At 34.2% G+C, this 18,170-nt stretch overlaps 1 protein-coding gene and 1 long non-coding RNA gene across 2 annotated transcripts; one reads left to right on the top strand and one right to left on the bottom strand.

Annotated features, from left to right (window-relative positions):
* Nucleotides 1–4,800: 4,800 nt before the first annotated feature.
* On the top strand, nucleotides 4,801–14,713 carry LOC132272893 (wall-associated receptor kinase 2-like). The gene is made up of 6 exons (XM_059773964.1): nucleotides 4,801–5,780; nucleotides 5,944–6,105; nucleotides 6,326–7,462; nucleotides 11,583–12,362; nucleotides 12,504–12,668; nucleotides 13,515–14,713. Exons 1-6 carry the CDS (start codon nucleotides 4,907–4,909, stop codon nucleotides 14,711–14,713), a joined length of 4,317 nt encoding a protein of 1,438 aa, XP_059629947.1. The 5' UTR covers nucleotides 4,801–4,906.
* Nucleotides 8,240–9,272, bottom strand: LOC132274467 (uncharacterized). Its single transcript, XR_009470435.1, has 2 exons — nucleotides 8,952–9,272; nucleotides 8,240–8,456 (listed from the first exon to the last, which is right to left on the bottom strand). It is a non-coding gene; the product is annotated as an uncharacterized LOC132274467 (long non-coding RNA).
* Nucleotides 14,714–18,170: the final 3,457 nt, after the last annotated feature.

The following is an 18,170-nucleotide window of genomic DNA, read 5'->3' as shown; positions in this document are numbered from 1 at the left end:
AGAATTAATGAATACGCTGCGTTTGATTTATTTTTAAAAGAGAAATAATATAACAAATTGGATTAGGTTAGTCTGGATTATTAGTAGGGCTGCAAGTTGGGTTGGCCCAACCCAACCCAACCTTAACCCGAATCGGGTTGGGTTGAGCCACCCGAATTATATTCAACATGGTTTATGATTATAACCCAGCCCGAATATTTTTGGACGGGTTGGGTCAGGTTGACGGGTTGAAAACTTTTTTTTTAAAATTTTTTTGTTTTTGGAAATTTATATATATATATATATTATATATTTGATTATATTATTATTAAAAACAAATTATATATATATATACATATATATATATATATATTATATTTTATTTAGGGCAAATCATTTTAGCCTTCCCCAATCGCCTCTCTCTGAACTTGCCTCCCCCCCCCCTCTCTCTCTCTCTGTGCAACAACTGCAAACTACAAAAACTTCAAAGCTCATATATTTCAGTTTCATCTATCTACAACAATCAAAAGTTCAAAACCCATATCGGCATATCATTTCAGATTGTTCAAAAAATCAAAAACCAAATCTTTCAGTTTCCATCGCTTTCCAGATCGGGTTCGCCGTTCGCCGTCGGCAAAGCTTCAACCGCTGTCTCTCAACTCTCAACCATTTCAGATCGTTCAAAAAATCAAAACCCAGATCTTTTAGTTTTCATCGCTCGCTGTTCCAGTTCGCCGTTCGCAAGCTTCAACCGCTATCTCTCAACTCTCAAGCTTGCCCCCCTCTCTATCTCTGCAACTGCTACCTTGAATGTATGGGGACGGTACACAGAAAGAGAAAGAGAGAGAGAAAGAAGAGAGAGGAGAGAGAACGGAAGAAAAAAAAAAAGAGAAAAAAAAATTTATTTTTTTTTTATTTTTGGGTTTTGGGTTGGGTTCGGGTTGAACCCGAGTCCAACCCGAATATGTTTGGGTTTTGACAAAACTCAACCCGAACATGAACCCGATTTGTAAACTTAAAGTCCAAATTTCAAATTCTCGAGTTGGCCTTGGGTTGGGCTGGGTTAACCCGCCCAAGTTGCAGCCCTAATTATTAGGTTTGGGCTTAAAATAAATTCAAATGGTTAAAATACCTATTATGGCACATAAAAATATGAAAATGTATGTATACGTATATCTGTGTGTGTGCGTGTGTGTGTGTGTGTGTGTGTGTGCATATGTGTGTTTGCGCGCACTTGCGCGCACATGCGCTCACGAGTTCAAAACGAACCTGAAGTGAACTTGTTCACGAATGTAAATGAGTTGAGTGGGGTGTTGTTTGAGCTCGGCTCGTTTGATAAAGTAACTCAATAATTTTATTTAAACTCGGCTCGTTTAGTAAAATTGACATGAATCAAGCTGAACCCGAGTAGTTCGCGACTCAACTAAAGTAAAATTAATAAATAAAATGCATTCCTTTTTAATAACAGAATTTTCACAAGGTGGATATATCTGAGAAAATCCTTTATAAAGAAAAAACAAACATTTCTTAACTCATGATCAGTGAAAGCATAAAATAAAAGGCATAATAGATATAAGCATTATATTTGAATTGTTTTGTCTATTTCACTCAAATGACTCCTCAAATTAAAGTTTTTATAAGCTATTGGGATATTGCATATAAATTTTTTTACCATTTTGTGATTCACTATGAATAAGAGGTCTTTTTAAAGGGATTTTACAAAATTTTGGGAAGCTCACATGTTATTTTTTTAGCGATTTTCAACTTGATATATATTTTTAAAAAAATTCAATACATATCAATATTTTTCACTTAAAATCAAAATCATACAAATTATGTGCCCATGATGTTGCAAAAATCGAGTATCTTCTATTTTTTCTTCCTAATTGATGTTTACACGCTCATCAAGAAATTATTTGTACTCAAGAAGAATTGAACGTTAGACCTGATATTTTATCAGACACCAGAGTCAAAATTGTCAAATGACTTGCTCACTTGAACTACCCTTGAATTAAATTAAATATCTTTTATTGTTAATAAATAATGATGCAAGGATAAATTACTACTTATATTCATTTTTTATGACATATAATCTAATGATAAGGAGGTTTAATTATTCATTCAAAAAATATATTCGGTTCGAATCAAATACCTCATCATTAAATCTTTAATATATTTTTTCTACGTTGTCGCAGGAGCATTAATTGGTGTAAATGAAACCCCATTTTTTCACTTTTGAAAAAAAAAAAAAAAAATTGGCTCAATTTAACCATCTACACACCAAACTAGGCCTAAAAACTATTAAGATCCCATTCTTGAAAAGTAAAAACAAATTTATTAATACTTTTCAAGGATATATTTATAATTTCTAGTCTAAGTCTAATTAATTTAACGGAGTTAATTTTACTCCGTCAAATTAATTAAAACACAAATTTATAATTCTCAAAATAGGTCTTAATGAATTATAACACCAATTATTTACAGAGAGTATGAAACTGACTATGATTTGTGTTTGATGGTATTCAGGGATCACTTATTCGGTTGACATTGGACTGAATCTTGAACTAAAATCTTGGACTAAACAATTTACTCTCATTTTGCATTTTTTGACATAGGTAGTAAAATATATATTTTTTATTTATTTTATATAGACTGTTTTTCTCAATTTTTACACAAAGATTAAAGACTGCCATTATGATATCCTTTAGTTTGATGATGATTTGAGTAAGAGGAAGTAATATTGAAACAAAATTCAAGCAGATAATTTGCACCAGCACATAAATTTGTATAGGAAGTAAGAACTATGTATTATTTATATTCATATATTTAACTGGAATTACTTTTTGTCAACATGACACTGCATTCTGGGGATACGAGTGGACCGAGTGGTAAAACAAATGTCTTTCAAGGAATCAGTCAAAGCTCATTACCTGAAACGTTATCAATCCTTCTCTATTGGTTCATCTTATCTATCAATCATGATGGTTGTTGCAGGAAAGGACTGCTAGGCTTTCCTCCTGTTGAAGAAATTCGGACGCTGATTGACCAGGGGTTGTTAGAACCATATTTGATTTACAAGTTTGAAGGTCAATTCCGACATCAGCATGATTTTTTGATTAATATAGAATTGTTTGAAGGGCAATTCCCACATCAACATGATTTTTTTGTTTAATATAAAATTATTTTACTTAATTCAATTAAAGTAGCAAGTAAAATTTTTAAGAGTTAATTACAGTCGCACCTTCAACCACATATGAAAGTTGAACAATCACACCCATACCAAATTTAACCAATGATCAATTGGCCATAGTGAATTAACATTGTTGCCGCATGTGAGTTAATCAATTTAAATACGAATAATAAAATTAGTTTTTTAACCTTTTTTTTACAAGTCATTTATTGAACCAAAGTACCCTTTTTCTCTCCATCTGTGGTCCCCATCTCTCTGTACGATGCCGCCGCCACCAAGATCAATTACCCCTTCTCCATTATCTCTCTCATATCTCTTTTTTCCTTTCTCCATTATCTGCCTGTAAGCAAATCAATATTTATATCAATGACCTTAAATAAGTTATTAAATAATATTTATTTTAATTCTATTTAAGATTTAATGTTGGGAAAAAAGAAAGTAAGTGTTGGTATTTATTGATACTCAATCTATATATACACATAGGTGTATTGTGAGAATAATAATAATTATTATTATTATAATTTAAGTGTTTATATGTGTGTGTGTGTATATACATATATATACGGTCATCCCACGGAGGGAAAAAAGTGTTAAACAGTCACTTTTATCCTGGCGACTGCAAACAGCAGTCACACACACACACACACATATATAATAAAATGTGATAGCAAATGCTGCTAACACTACGATTTCATGACTTGGTACCAAGTTTATCCCTCAAGTTTGATTTTTGCAACCAAGCAAGAAAGATGTGGCATCTTCAAGACTACGTACGTCCATGAATTAAGGCTACCAAACGCATTCTCACATTGAATAAAATAGTCACCTGTCACAATAATTGATGCTACATTTCTTCAACTCAAATTGCGAAGTTCTAGTTTGTTTATACGTAACTTGTATTTCCAATAGTGTTCTGAAAGCGAAAATAAGAAGTCATATTGGGTGTCACAATCACAGTGACATGCATGGTCCAAAACCACCATAGAGGTGCAGTTAAATCATCTTCATTGAAGAAGAAATAACTGAAATTTGGAACTTAACTAATGGTTATAGACCCCTTTTCTTTAAATTTTCTTATGGTAATTATAACAAGGCCAAGTACGCATGCACACAGTCCCATTAAAATGCTCGTCTCAAGATCTTGTGCGTGTGTTTTTATTTTTCTTTTTTAGTCTCACAATAAATGGTGTCCAACAATGGCACTTGTTACTAGGTAATGAAGAAAATTTTAAATTTAAAAATAAAAATAAAAATTGTGCTTTCAAGAATAACACAAAATGGAACCATGGCGGTTTATTTTTATTTTTATTTTTTTTTAACTGTGAGTTTGCCCGACTCTTAATTAACAAGAATTGTTCTCTCTTTATTTCTGTCACTATCCAATTTGTGTCGACGCCATCGACTCTTTCCAAAGCAGACTCTTACACGGTCTTTGTTTTATTGTTCCACTTGCGTGTTTGTTGACTCTTTCCAAAGCAGACTCTTACACGGTCTTTGTTTAATTGTTCCACTTGCGTGTTCGTTGACTTGGCAAATTTACACCAATAATTTCCATTGAAAATTCAACAAAAGTCGGATGCTAAATTGGTCCCATTTCATGCCATCATCGGACTTCATTGCTTCGGTCTAATGCATTGACAAGAGTTCAGAGTATTCGGCTTTAAAATCATTTCTTATATATATATATATATATATATATATATATATAGTACTACATTAAACTAGAGGAAGTACATTATGAGACGAGCAATGAGCCTTCCTAAAATTTCACTGCTGTCTTTGTTGCTAGTACTGGTGATGCTGTTGGCAGCAACTGCAGCAGCAACATCCCTTGCCAAGCCGGGCTGTCCAAGTAGCTGTGGCAACCTCACCATTCCATTCCCGTTCGGCACACGCAAGGGTTGTTACCTCAGAAGAGCTTTCCGTGTAACCTGTAAGGACTCCAACAATCTATTTCTAGGAAACACCACCATACCTGTTATTAACATATCAGAACTCAATGGCGAGTTGCGAATCTCCAGTCAGGTAGCCGTGGTATGTTATAACCAATCGGGTGGATTGATTCGCCGCGTTAGACCATGGGTGAGAGTTCCCATATTCCCCCTCTCACACGCCAAAAACAAGTTCACAGTCATAGGTTGTGACTCCTACGCCTATGTGAGAGGTTCTCTGGGAGTTAAGTACTCCACCGGGTGCATGTCCCTGTGTGATGCTATTGATGATGTGGTCAGTGGTTCATGCTCTGGCATCGGTTGTTGCCAAACAACAATCCCAGAAGGAGTCACGGATTTTAATTTGAGCGCCAGAAGTTTCAATAACCATACAGATATTGTGGACTTCAATCCCTGCAGCTTCGCTTTTGTTGTCGAAAATGGCTTGTATAACTTTTCCAGGGTACATCTTTCCAATTTAAGCAACATTGAGAGGATGCCAATGGTGCTTGATTGGGCCATTCCCAATCAAACTTGTGCGGAAGCCAAAAGGAATATAAGCAACTACTTATGTGGGGAAAATAGCATCTGCAATGACACAAATATTAATGGTAAAGGGTATCGCTGCCATTGTTCTCAAGGTTACCAGGGGAACCCCTACCTTCCAAATGGTTGCCAAGGTATATATATTCACACATATATATATGTAATTCACTCGTAAATGTTATGACCACAAATGAAGAACAAAATCAAGAATTCGACAAAAAAGCAAACACACCACACCAACACCAGGAACACAGTAATGCTCAATTCATATATTTGTTTTGTTTATATCGTTTACAGATATCAACGAGTGCTCAATTCCTGGACTCAATCCGTGCACGGATGTTTGTCAAAACAAAGAGGGGACTTTTACTTGTACTTGCCCAAGAGGGTATCACGGGGATGGCAGAAAAGATGGCCAAGGTTGCATTTCAAATAAATTATGGCTAAAGCTCTCTGCAGGTAAGATGGACTGAATTTTATAAACTTTAATAAAGCTTGTAACCACCTGTGTTGAACGTTTGTGAAACTCTGTTCAACTATTGAGAAACTGATCAATACATGAGTAACATGACCGTTTATTAAATTGCAATACAGTACTAGTTATTAGTTACTCAAATATGAGGCATGATTGCTTTCCTTAATTAGTTGTGGTTTAATTTGCATGTTTAATTGATTGCAGGTTTTGGGGTAACCATTGTGGTGTTAGTTGTGGGAGGTTCTCTGTCATGTTGGTGGATCAAGAGAAGGAGAAACTTCATTAAATATAAAAAAAGATTTTTTCAGCAAAATGGTGGTTTAATGATAAAACAACAGCTCTCAGCGCTGGACAGTTCAGTTGAGAAAGCTAAAATCTTTAGCATAGAAGAGCTCAAGAACGCAACCAATGACTTCCATGAAAGTTCGATCATAGGTCGAGGAGGGTTTGGTACAGTTTACAGAGCAGTTCTACCCCAAAACAAAATAGTTGCTATCAAGAAGTCTACAAAAGTTGATCAAAGTCAAATTGAGCAATTTGTTAATGAGGTGGTTGTGCTGTCCCAAATCAACCATAGAAATGTGGTTAAACTGTTGGGCTGTTGTTTAGAGGATGAAGTCCCCTTGCTTGTTTATGAATTTATCACAAATGGGACTTTATACCACCATCTCCATGAAGTACCCCAAGGATCCTCCATTCCATGGGAAATTCGTCTAAGGATAGCCAAAGAAACCGCAAGTGCGCTTTCTTATTTGCACTCAGCTGCTTCCACACCTATCATTCATAGAGATGTTAAGTCTACTAACATACTCTTAGATGATAACTTTACCACAAAAGTCTCTGACTTTGGAGCTTCAAGGTTAGTTCCATTGGATAAAACACAATTGACAACAATGGTTCAAGGAACATTTGGATATTTAGATCCTGAATATTTTCATACAGGTCATTTGTCAGAAAAAAGTGATGTCTATAGCTTTGGAGTAGTACTTGTGGAGTTACTTACAGGGAAAATGCCGCTTTCTTTTGATCGGCCAGAGAATGACAGAAATTTAGCCACATTTTTCATCTCTTCAATGAAAGAGAATCGCTTATCCTTTATTTTAGACAATCGTATTGTGAATGAGGGTAATGTAGATCAGGTACGTGAAGTTGCTAATCTTGCACAGAATTGCTTACGATTGAAGGGGGAGGAACGACCAACAATGACTGAAGTGGCAATGGAGCTTGAGGGGCTAATGCGAGTGAACAAACACCTTTGGACCAGTGTTGAAGTAAATCAAGAGGAGACCGAGTACCTGCTTGGTGAACCGTTGGATTTCAGCTGCACTAGCACTACAGCTGGTTATGATAGTTTGAGGAACCAAACCATTATACCATTAGAGCTAGATGATGGCCGTTGACTGTCATGTATAATTTCAATATGTATCACATAATCTATTAACCGAGAAGCAGAGCAAAAAGTAGTGTGTAGCGTAGAAAGAACACCATGCCAACTATATTCTTATCATTATCTTTCTTATAAAAGATTTGATCATGCAATGGTATGTTACTGCTAATAATTTCGATCTGTGACTGTTTTAAATGTCCCTCATTCTTGATTTTAGTTTCAGTTTTACCATGATAAAAAAATTCATGAGCTCAACATGTGACATGATTTACTTTGAAAGAGGTTGGGCTTTTTCCCCAAATGTAATCCAAAATGTTTGGGAAAAAACAAAGAAAGAAAGAAAGAAAATGCAAAAATGTTTGGAGCCTGCCAATTCCAGTCATTGGGCCTGCTCGTGTTAGGTTCTCCCTAGTGTTTTAGAGTTTTCTCTTTTCCCATGGATTAGTCCAATTCTGGTCTTCTGGTCTTATCTTTTTTTGTTTGTATAGCTTGTTTTTTATATATTTTTTATTATCTATTTTACTAAAATTTATTAATAATAAAGTGCGTAAAAGAGTAAACCAAGGGTCTATGATCTTTGGGTTTATTTGACACAATATATATATATTTTTTAAAAAAATAATAATAATTCAAACGGTACCTTCTACACAATGGTGGTGTTCTATTGTTTCCAGGAATGAAGTCCGGATTTCATTTCAGGGGTACAATGTGCTTGATTAAAAAAATAAATAAATAATCAAATAACATAACAAATATAGATTATTCAAATCAACAGGCAAATTGAGCATTTGGTGTTAACTGACAAGAGATTTAACAGTAAACTAGAACAAAAGAAGATGAGAGTTTAACGGGAATAACCAAAACAAACAGACAAATAATTTATTAGCTAAAAAGAATTAAACCTGACCCAGTGGCATTGCCTTAAGCATTCCAATTCAATTGTGCGAACTGCAAAAGAACATATAATTCTCAATCAACTTCAAACTATAATAAAAACAATGGACACCCAATATTATAAACCACAAATGGACCATGTAGTATCAACCAGGAACTACAAAATTCCAACAAAGTATACTTTTACATACAAATAAAGCTCCTTTTCAGTAAAACCCAATTGTTAGATATTACCTTAACTATGACAGGAACATCAATGTTATGTTAATCAAGAAGTGCGGCAAAAATCTAACCAAATAATAAAAAAAGTAGAAGAAAATTGCTAAATAAAATCAAATCAATTATTTTAACAAAAAAAAAAAAACAGTAAAATTTAATGGCCAAATCAAAGATTAAAATTTTAGGAAACCTCGGTGGTAGGTAATTTTATTAGATAGTCGTTAGTAAGAGCTTCTACGATACTAAACAAATCGATCTTATTCAATAGACCCTGAATTCATCTAAAATAAGGGTTACTAACATAGTTAATGGGAGTTACAGAAGATGTACCTGTGTATTGGTAGCCGATTAGAAGCATCCGAAGTTGTCGCCATTGTCGTATTTCAGCCGGAGACGTCGAGCACTTTCCGTCAAAGACTCAAGCAAGACACCGGAGAGCGATTGGAGAAACAATGAACAGGCGCTTGGTATCTGAGTTTGAATATAGATTTTATTGGCTAATTGAGGGTGCATCAAAAGATTTACACCTTCAGTAATCTAACGGTTAGAAAAGATTTCAAGGAAAGCACTTTGTATTGCCGCACTTAAATTTATACGTAAATTACACTCACATGCCCTTTCAACAATGACATCCATGTGATGTGATGTGAGAAATTGTAGCCAAACATCCCTAAAAATATGAAACAAGATGATATCACCTTTTAAAATTTAATTGATTTTAGTCATAAAATATCGAACTCTTTAAAAGGACTTTTTTGTCCTTCAATCAATACAGTCACATATGGGCGGTAGATCTCACCTATCCATTCATTTCATCTCTCAGACACACACTCTTCCTAACCCCTTCTCAATGAACTTTCTTAAGGCGTCCAGAGAAGAGTGAAGAGTTGACGACAGAGTCTTAGAGAATAGGCGGTAATGCGGTGAGGGTGGTGTTTTCGGTTATGTGATTTTCTCAGATAGGACTGAGTCAGGAATTTTTTTAGATTAGTCTAATAAAATAACTTGTAATTGTTATTTAATTTTTTCATCAAGACAAAGGATAATAATGTCAATTTGTTATGTGACAAATAAGAATTAAAAGTGTCTTTATTAACTTTATCAATATTTTGTTATGTTTTGTCCTCTGTAATTTCCTTATATATATATATATATAGAGAGAGAGAGAGAGAGAGAGAGAGAGTTAAATAAATAAATCGCCTACAAGAGTCTTCAGGGGTATAGGGTCGTTAATAGAAATTTGGGAGGTAAATTTTTGAGGTCTCGTTTTTGAATTGCATTTCTGACTTGAATGGTACGTACATTATGGAGCCGATACAAGTGCTCTAAAAATAAATAAATAAACCGGCTAAAAGAGACAGCTTCTTCTTCATCATCAGACAAGTCATGAAAATATTATATTAACCAATAAATTGATTAGAGTTTGGGGAGTAAAGCCATATTTGATCAAAGGCATGAAAATATTATATTAACCACTAAATTGATTGGAGTTTGGGGAGTAGAGTCATATTTGATCAAAGAAATAAATTGGCTAATTTTATTGAAGGATCCATATCCCCCACCTAACAAACCTTGATTCCTAGTAGACTTGTTAAAATTCACATCGATTCGAAAATATTATTATTATAAGCTCCTTGAGTTGCTTTATAAACCGAGTCTTTCCCAATATGTAAATGTCTTTTAAGTGCAGGTATGAAAAGTAGTTGTTCAATCACATCGATGGGTAGTTGAGATTCATCAAGTACGTGGTGAGGCAATCACCCTGTTGGTACTTACTGCACAGAAACTAATTACAGTATTTGTTAATTTTGTTTAATCCAAATTGCCAATTGCATAATTGTGTTCTGGTTGATAATTTCAAGTGACGAGGCAATCACTTTCAAGTTTCAAGTGGTGTCACAATCGTTGTAGTTTTTTTTTAATTATTGTTGTTGCAATTTGCAAAGTGTACCAACATGCGCTTATACTAAAATAACTTAATCTAATTTAATTTCGCTGATCATTAATTGATTAATGGGGAAGAAGTTGTTAAGTGTCAACTTCTAAAAACTAATTTTTAGATGAGACAGAGTCGGGATCTTTTACTGTAGTGGCCCCTATAATTGTCCTCTGTAATTTATGAGTGTTATTTTCTCCTTATGAATAAATGAGTGTGAGTTTTTGGTAAATTTAAAAATAAATAAATAAATAAATTGGAGTGAAAAGAAAATGACAGAAGAAGACATGCAAAAAAATATTGAGCATTTCACACACAGATCACCAGGACCATTTCTCATTCTCATATATATATATATATATATATATATATTAAATGGTCGTTATTTCTCCTTTCATTTTCAAAACTCTGTAAGATAAAAAAAGTCAGAGCTCTCAAATCATAATGCAACTCTTATCTACATAGGAGCTTGTAATTGTCCTGTACCATCAAGTACCATATAGTTTTTTTTTTTATTTTTTTATCACAGTGCATTGAATTGGTCTTCCACTGAACAACTCTATAAGATGACCAACATTGGAAGTGTTCAGCAGAACATATCATCTGATCTGAAAAATAAAGCCCCATGGACCAACATTTCTCATTCTCATATATATATATATATATATATATATATATTAAATGGTCGTTATTTCTCCTTTCATTTTCAAAAGTCTGTAAGATAAAAAAAGTCAGAGCTCTCAAATCATAATGCAACTCTTATCTACATAGGAGCTTGTAATTGTCCTGTACCATCAAGTACCATATAGTTTTTTTTTTTTTTTTTTTTTTTTTTTTTTTATCACAGTGCATTGAATTGGTCTTCCACTGAACAACTCTATAAGATGACCAACATTGGAAGTGTTCAGCAGAACATATCATCTGATCTGAAAAATAAAGCCCCATGGACTTGAGAAAAATGCTTTTGAAACTCACCCTGGTGGGAGTCGTTTTAGCAGGCATGGCAGCACCAACAAGCGCTCAAGCCAAGCAGGGTTGCCAAGACAGCTGTGGCAACGTTAGTATCCCATATCCATTCGGCACAGAGCCAGGCTGTTACTATAGTCATGAATTTCTCATAACTTGTAACAACATTTCCAATCCTCCCAAGCCTTTCCTAACAAATAGTAGTATTGATGTCACCAACATTTCACTCCATGGTCAGCTGCAAATCTTGCAATATATAGCCTATGACTGCTACACGCAGTCGGGTAGACAGATCTCACATAACGTACCCTGGCTCAGTTTGTCCAAATTCAGTATTTCCAGTACCAAAAACAAGTTCATAGCAATTGGTTGCGACACTTACGCGACCATTCAAGCTTACCAAGGTGAGAGGAAATATGCGAGTGGGTGCATGTCCATTTGTGACAGCTTGGACTATGTTACCAACTGGTCTTGTTCTGGAATTGGTTGTTGTCAAACATTGATTCCAAAAGGAGTAAGATATTATGAAGTGACATTGGATAGCTTTTCCAATCATACAAGTGTGTGGAATTTCAGCCCTTGTAGTTATGCCTTTGTTGTTGAAGAGGATAAGTTCAACTTCTCCTCGGACTATCTTAGTGATTTAAAGAATGTAGAAAAGCTTCCAGTGGTTCTCGATTGGTCAATCGGAAATGAGACGTGTGAAGTTGCTAGAAACTCCTCTGGATACGCATGTAAAGATAATAGCAACTGTTATGAAGTTGATTATGGTTCTGGGTACCGTTGCAATTGCTCGGAGGGTTACTATGGAAACCCATACCTTCCTAATGGTTGCCAAGGTATGTTGTATACTTGTATCTATAACAGTCATTGTTGGGTATATATATATATATATACATATACATATATGTTCATTCCTTTTCATTATATTACCTATAGTAATTTCTGTGATGATTCACTTTTCTTCTGTTGTCCTGCAGATATCAATGAATGTCATGATCAAACACTCAATGATTGTGAAAAAATTTGTGACAATACAGCCGGGAATTACACGTGTTCTTGTCCCAAGGGGTATCATGGAGATGGCAGAAAAAATGGAAGTGGCTGCACTGCTGATCAACTACTGGTAATTAAGATTGTTCTGGGTAAGTATCTGAGCTTAATGCCCTAAATATAAAATATAAAAACGTTTCAAAATCTAACTAGTAAAATTTGTAGTCTTATTTTACTTGTTCCCATTAACTGAAATTCTAATGTCAGAGCAAATCGAATGAAAAAAACGTGTACCTTAATCGTTTAAAATAAAAACAATAGGGACAATCAAGGTTGTGATCGTGTGAAGGTAATAAAATCGTTTATTCTGGCTATTTTGCACGGTGACCACCGTCTGAAAGACATGGGAGGACAACTTGGGAGTTAATATACAATAACTTCTCCAAATTATTTTGTGGAGAGTTTTTTTGATGCTGACAAATTGTGTCCATTGGAAAGTCATGTGCTGACAAGTCATCATAAGCTAACACTCACGAGTTTCAAAATATATTTATGTAGCAATTGGAGTTAAGAGGAAAACAAATTAACTGTTTTTCATCACTACATTTCAAATTTTGCAAAAAAAATTCAGTCCTACGTTCGTATTAAGGGAAGTTATCTATGCAATGGTCAAGAGTAAAATTTAAAAAATGATCAAGAGTAGCTAAGATTCAAGCATATATGCCTAGATTGTTTTTCTGAGTCAAATTGTAGAACAGTGTTCCAACTTTACTTCCAAAATTAACAGTACAAAGGAATTTATCTTAGTCATAATGTTTCTTCACCAAAGCGAGAGATTTGTGTGCTTAATCCACTATTTGTTAGGATTAGTGTGACATACATTTTTCTTCTGATTTGCAGTTCTCTGAAATGTTCCAAGTTCTGGACAATCAATGACTTAACCAAATAGAAGTCTGATAATTCTTTACAATAATGAATTTTCAATATTTTAAATGCAGGTCTCTCAATAAGTGTTGCTGTTCTACTTGTGGGTTTCACTTGGTTGTACTTGGGACTCAAGAAAAGAAAGCTCATTAGGCTCAAAGAGAAGTTCTTTCAGCAAAATGGTGGTTTAATGTTGCAACAGCAACTCTCTAGACGGGAAGGATCCACCGAAACAGCAACAATTTTCACAGCCGAAGAGCTTAAAAAGGCCACTGACAACTACAGTGATGACAGGATTGTAGGACGAGGAGGTTATGGTACAGTTTTCAAAGGAACTTTAACAGATAACAGAGTAGTAGCCATCAAAAAGTCCAAATTAGTAGATCAAACCCAAATAGAACAATTCATCAATGAGGTGATTGTACTCTCCCAAATCAATCACAGAAATGTGGTCAAGCTTTTGGGTTGTTGTTTAGAGACAGAAGTCCCTTTATTAGTTTATGAGTTCATCACAAACGGAACTCTCCATGACCACATACATAATGAAAGTAAGACGTCTTCACTTTCCTGCCAAACTCGTCTAAGGATAGCAGCTGAAACTGCCGGAGTGCTGTCTTATTTGCATTCTGCGGCTTCGATTCCTATCATCCATAGAGATGTCAAGCCTACAAACATACTCTTAGATGACAATTACACTGCAAAAGTGTCTGATTTTGGAGCATCAAGGTTAGTTCCCCTTGATCAAATGCAGTTATCCACATTGGTGCAAGGAACTCTTGGATACTTGGACCCTGAGTATTTGCAAACAAGTCAATTGACTGAGAAAAGCGATGTTTATAGCTTTGGGGTTGTCCTTGTGGAATTGCTAACAGGAAGGAAGGCAGTCTCATTTGATAGGCCAGAGGAGGAGAGAAATCTAGCTATTTATTTTCTTTTTGCGTTGAAAGAAGATCGTTTGTTTGAAGTTCTTGACCACAGTATTGTTCATGAAGGAAATACTGAGCAGCTCAAAGAGGTTGCTGTTCTTGCAAAGAGGTGTTTACGAGTAAATGGGGAGGAAAGACCTAGTATGAAAGAAGTAGCAATGGAACTGGAGGGACTAAGAAAGATGGAGAAACATCCATGGGTTAATGATGAATTAAATTATGAAGAAACTGAGTACCTGCTAGGTGACACGTCGGACTCTTATGGATTTGGAGTTGCGCATAAGACAATAGGTGAGTATGATAGCACGAGAGGGCATATTGTTCTGCCATTAGATGGTGGGAGGTGACTGTTTTGTCAATTGTGTATATGCGTCATCATTGAAAGTGTATACTATGACTGTGCCCTTTCCAGTGACTGGAGTGTCTAGTGATATCCTATTTTGCTATACCTAACGAGCATAAAAGATGTGTAGTTATCTACTTGCAACGACTTCAAAATTTTGATTTGCACTCTCTTCTCTTTATCTGTAGAAATTTATTTTTCCCCTTTTTTCTTTGGTATGTTTGTGTGTGTTTTCTAAGTAATTGTGGAATTGTTGGGCAGATGTGTTGATATGTTTTTCTTATGTGTCATTGACTCTTTGTTTCGCAAGGAAAAACACATAGTGAGTTTGGATCCTCTTAGTATGTTTAACAACTTAATTATTTTATGAGTAACATGGTGCCATAATGCTAACAAATTACAAGTTGAACATTTATTTTGAGTTCAACAATTGATATTGACATCTCAAAATAATGTGTTGATGCCAAAAATTTATTTCAAAAGTGAATTAAGTAAATCAATTCTCGATGTAATTTGTTGAATTAAGTTGTTACACATGTATCCCAAAATTATTCTTTATCATATGATCACGCACACAAACACATATCTCTTAATATATTGCATATAGAGGGTGGTAGTGGTTAATTAAGTAAAAACTAAAACGTGTTAGTGATAAGATGAAATAAAATAGCCTAATGTGGTATGAACACAAATTAGAAGATCTATAAATGTTTTAGGTAAAAAGAGAGACTAATTTATATGGAAGAATTGGATAAAATCATTAAAAACGATTTAAAAAAGTCAATTATTATAGGAAAAAATAATTTGCAATAGAAAAAATAAAAAATAGTAAAATAACAAAAGATAATTCATGTGTCTAAGACTCTAACCTACTAGAAGAATAATTATGATGGTGATGCCATTTTTGTTGTATTAGAGTCTAATTTAAACTTGATTGGATTAGACCTAAATTTAAGCTAATTAATCCCAGAATTAGACCTGGTGAGTTGACCAATTAAATCGGACCCGGCTTGCACCTTCGACTTATTGTTTGCTCATCGGAGTCAGACTCACAGATAGGTTACGGACCTTCCCGCGAAGTCAATCCAGTTAGTAGACCCGGGCCCACGTTCTCTACGGGAGACGGGCAGGACCGTCCAATGACCTGGCCTCCCGACAGCCCACCAGAATGGCCTGCCAACATGGCCCGCCAACTCGCCATCTAACGTTTCCCTAGAGCTAGGTCTGGGCTTGTCAAATTTAGGAACAACAGAACGGACCCGTCAATCGGTGGACGGCCTGATGGATCTCATCCTGGGTCTATAACAGGGCCAAGCCTCTCCGCTCTGGACCAATGTCCTTTGATTTTGTCAACACAAATATTTTTCTTTTCCTGTGTTTTTTTCCCCCTTTTTATTCTTCTGTGTGTTTCTAGCACAAGGGCTCTACCAAATCGCCCAAATGAATTTTTTTTTTTGTAGATTGTATTTTTAATTATTCACACACGCAGATAATTGAGAGAATTATAGCTTTCCTAAATTTTCTCTCTAGTTGCTGTATCACATTGAATTTGAATAGAAAAGATCGCATTTGAATGGAAAAGATCTTGAGTCTGTAAGGATAAGTAAGCTGCGACCAAATACTTTTCTCTTTGATATACTTTAATTATTCTAAGTTCTAGAAGTAAAATTACAGTTATAAGAGCAAGTTTGATTTGTCCAGAGGGCGTTTTCATTCATTGTTTCTTAGTCCAACTAATTAATATGGTTCATTTGAAGACATAAATGCAATTTTATGTTAGAATGTTAAATAGTGTCAATTTAAGTATTGACAAAGTGTCTGAAAAAGTGTTAACGAAGTGTGTCCGAAAAATATAGTCTATTTGATACCTGGCCAAGCCTCTCCGCTCTGGACCAATGTCCTTCCTTCATTTGGTCAACACAATTTTTTTTTTTTTTTTTTTTTTCGTCCGTGTGTGCTTCTAGCACAAAGGCTCTACCAAATCGCCCAAATGAATTTTTTTATGGATTGTATTTTTAATTATTCACACATGTGGATAATTGAGAGAATTATAGTTTTTGTATTTTTTTTCTCTCTAGTTGCCATATCACATCAAATTTGAATAGAAAAGATCGAATTTGAATGGAAAAGATTTTGGGTCTCTAAGAATAGGTAAGCTGCGACCAAATACTTTTCTCTTCGATATATTTTAATTATTCTAAGTTCTAGAAGTAAAATGACAATTATAGGAGCAAGTTTGACGTTTTCACTGTTTCTTAGTCCAACTAATTAATATGGTTCATTTGAAGACATAAATATACAATTTTACATGTACCATAGTTGATCTGAAGAGAGAAAATTTTAATGAATTGATTTACTAAAAAAAATATATTTAATGAATTAATTGGAATGACACTTATATTATGTTTAAATCATTTTATTTTTTTTCAAGACATCCTAACATACATGTTGTATTGTGTTCTTATTACTTCAAAATTATCTGTTAAACTTATGTTAAATATGTTAAATAGTGTCAATTTAAATATTGACAAAATGTTCGAAAAATATAGTCTATTTGATACAGGGCCAAGCCTCTCCCCTGGACCAATGTAAATGTCCTTGATTTGGTCAACACAAATATTTTTCTTTTCCTGTTTTTTGTCCTTTCCTTTTTATTCTTCCGTGTGTGTTTCTAGCACAAAGACTCTACCAAATCGCCCCAATGAATGTTTTTAATAGATCGTATTTTTAATTATTCACACATGTACATAATTAAAAAAATTATAGCTTTCCTATTTTTTCTCTCTAGTTGCCATATCATCAGACAAAGTTGCAATATCATCTCTCAAATTTGAGATTCTACATCAGGAAAATAATTATGCCCCTAGTCAATGAACAAGAAACCCAAGTCTGTTCATAGCTGAGGAAGTTTCACAAAATAGCAAAATCGACCTCCTAATGCCAGCTGTATTATGAAATTGCCAGAAAAACAATGTGGTAAATTCGTGTATCATATGCAAATTATATGCGTACAAATTTTTAAAAAATACTTTCATTTATCGTTAAGAATTTAAAAAAATACGATAAAATATACACAAACTACATCTTTTAGTATAGTCATTCTCTTTCACATTAGCTGTACTTTCAAAACAATACACTCAGTGGTTCTAGTAGGTTATTACTTTATTTTATTTTTTTTTCTTTCTAAATCTATCATCATTGTCACTCCAATGCACTATATATATATATATATATATATATATATATATTATTTTTAATTTTTTGAAATTTGTAGATCACCACACTCATTGGATGTTTTAATAGAATATAAAGATATTTTCACAACTCACAAATATCACACTATATACCTATGTATTTATTATAAATACATATGTTATGTTCTTGGGGTTATTGATTAATTATATTTAGATAGTTTATTTTCTTTTATGATTATTATAATAGTGTCTATTGGAATATATTTA

This window comes from Cornus florida, unplaced genomic scaffold (genome assembly GCF_030987335.1).
Source record: "Cornus florida cultivar Cherokee Brave unplaced genomic scaffold, ASM3098733v1 CherokeeBrave_3.0.0_Hap2_Chr09, whole genome shotgun sequence".
Lineage (NCBI taxonomy): Eukaryota > Viridiplantae > Streptophyta > Magnoliopsida > Cornales > Cornaceae > Cornus > Cornus florida.
The sequence above is the reverse complement of the archived record's forward strand: the minus strand, read 5'-3'. Positions and strand labels throughout refer to the sequence as shown.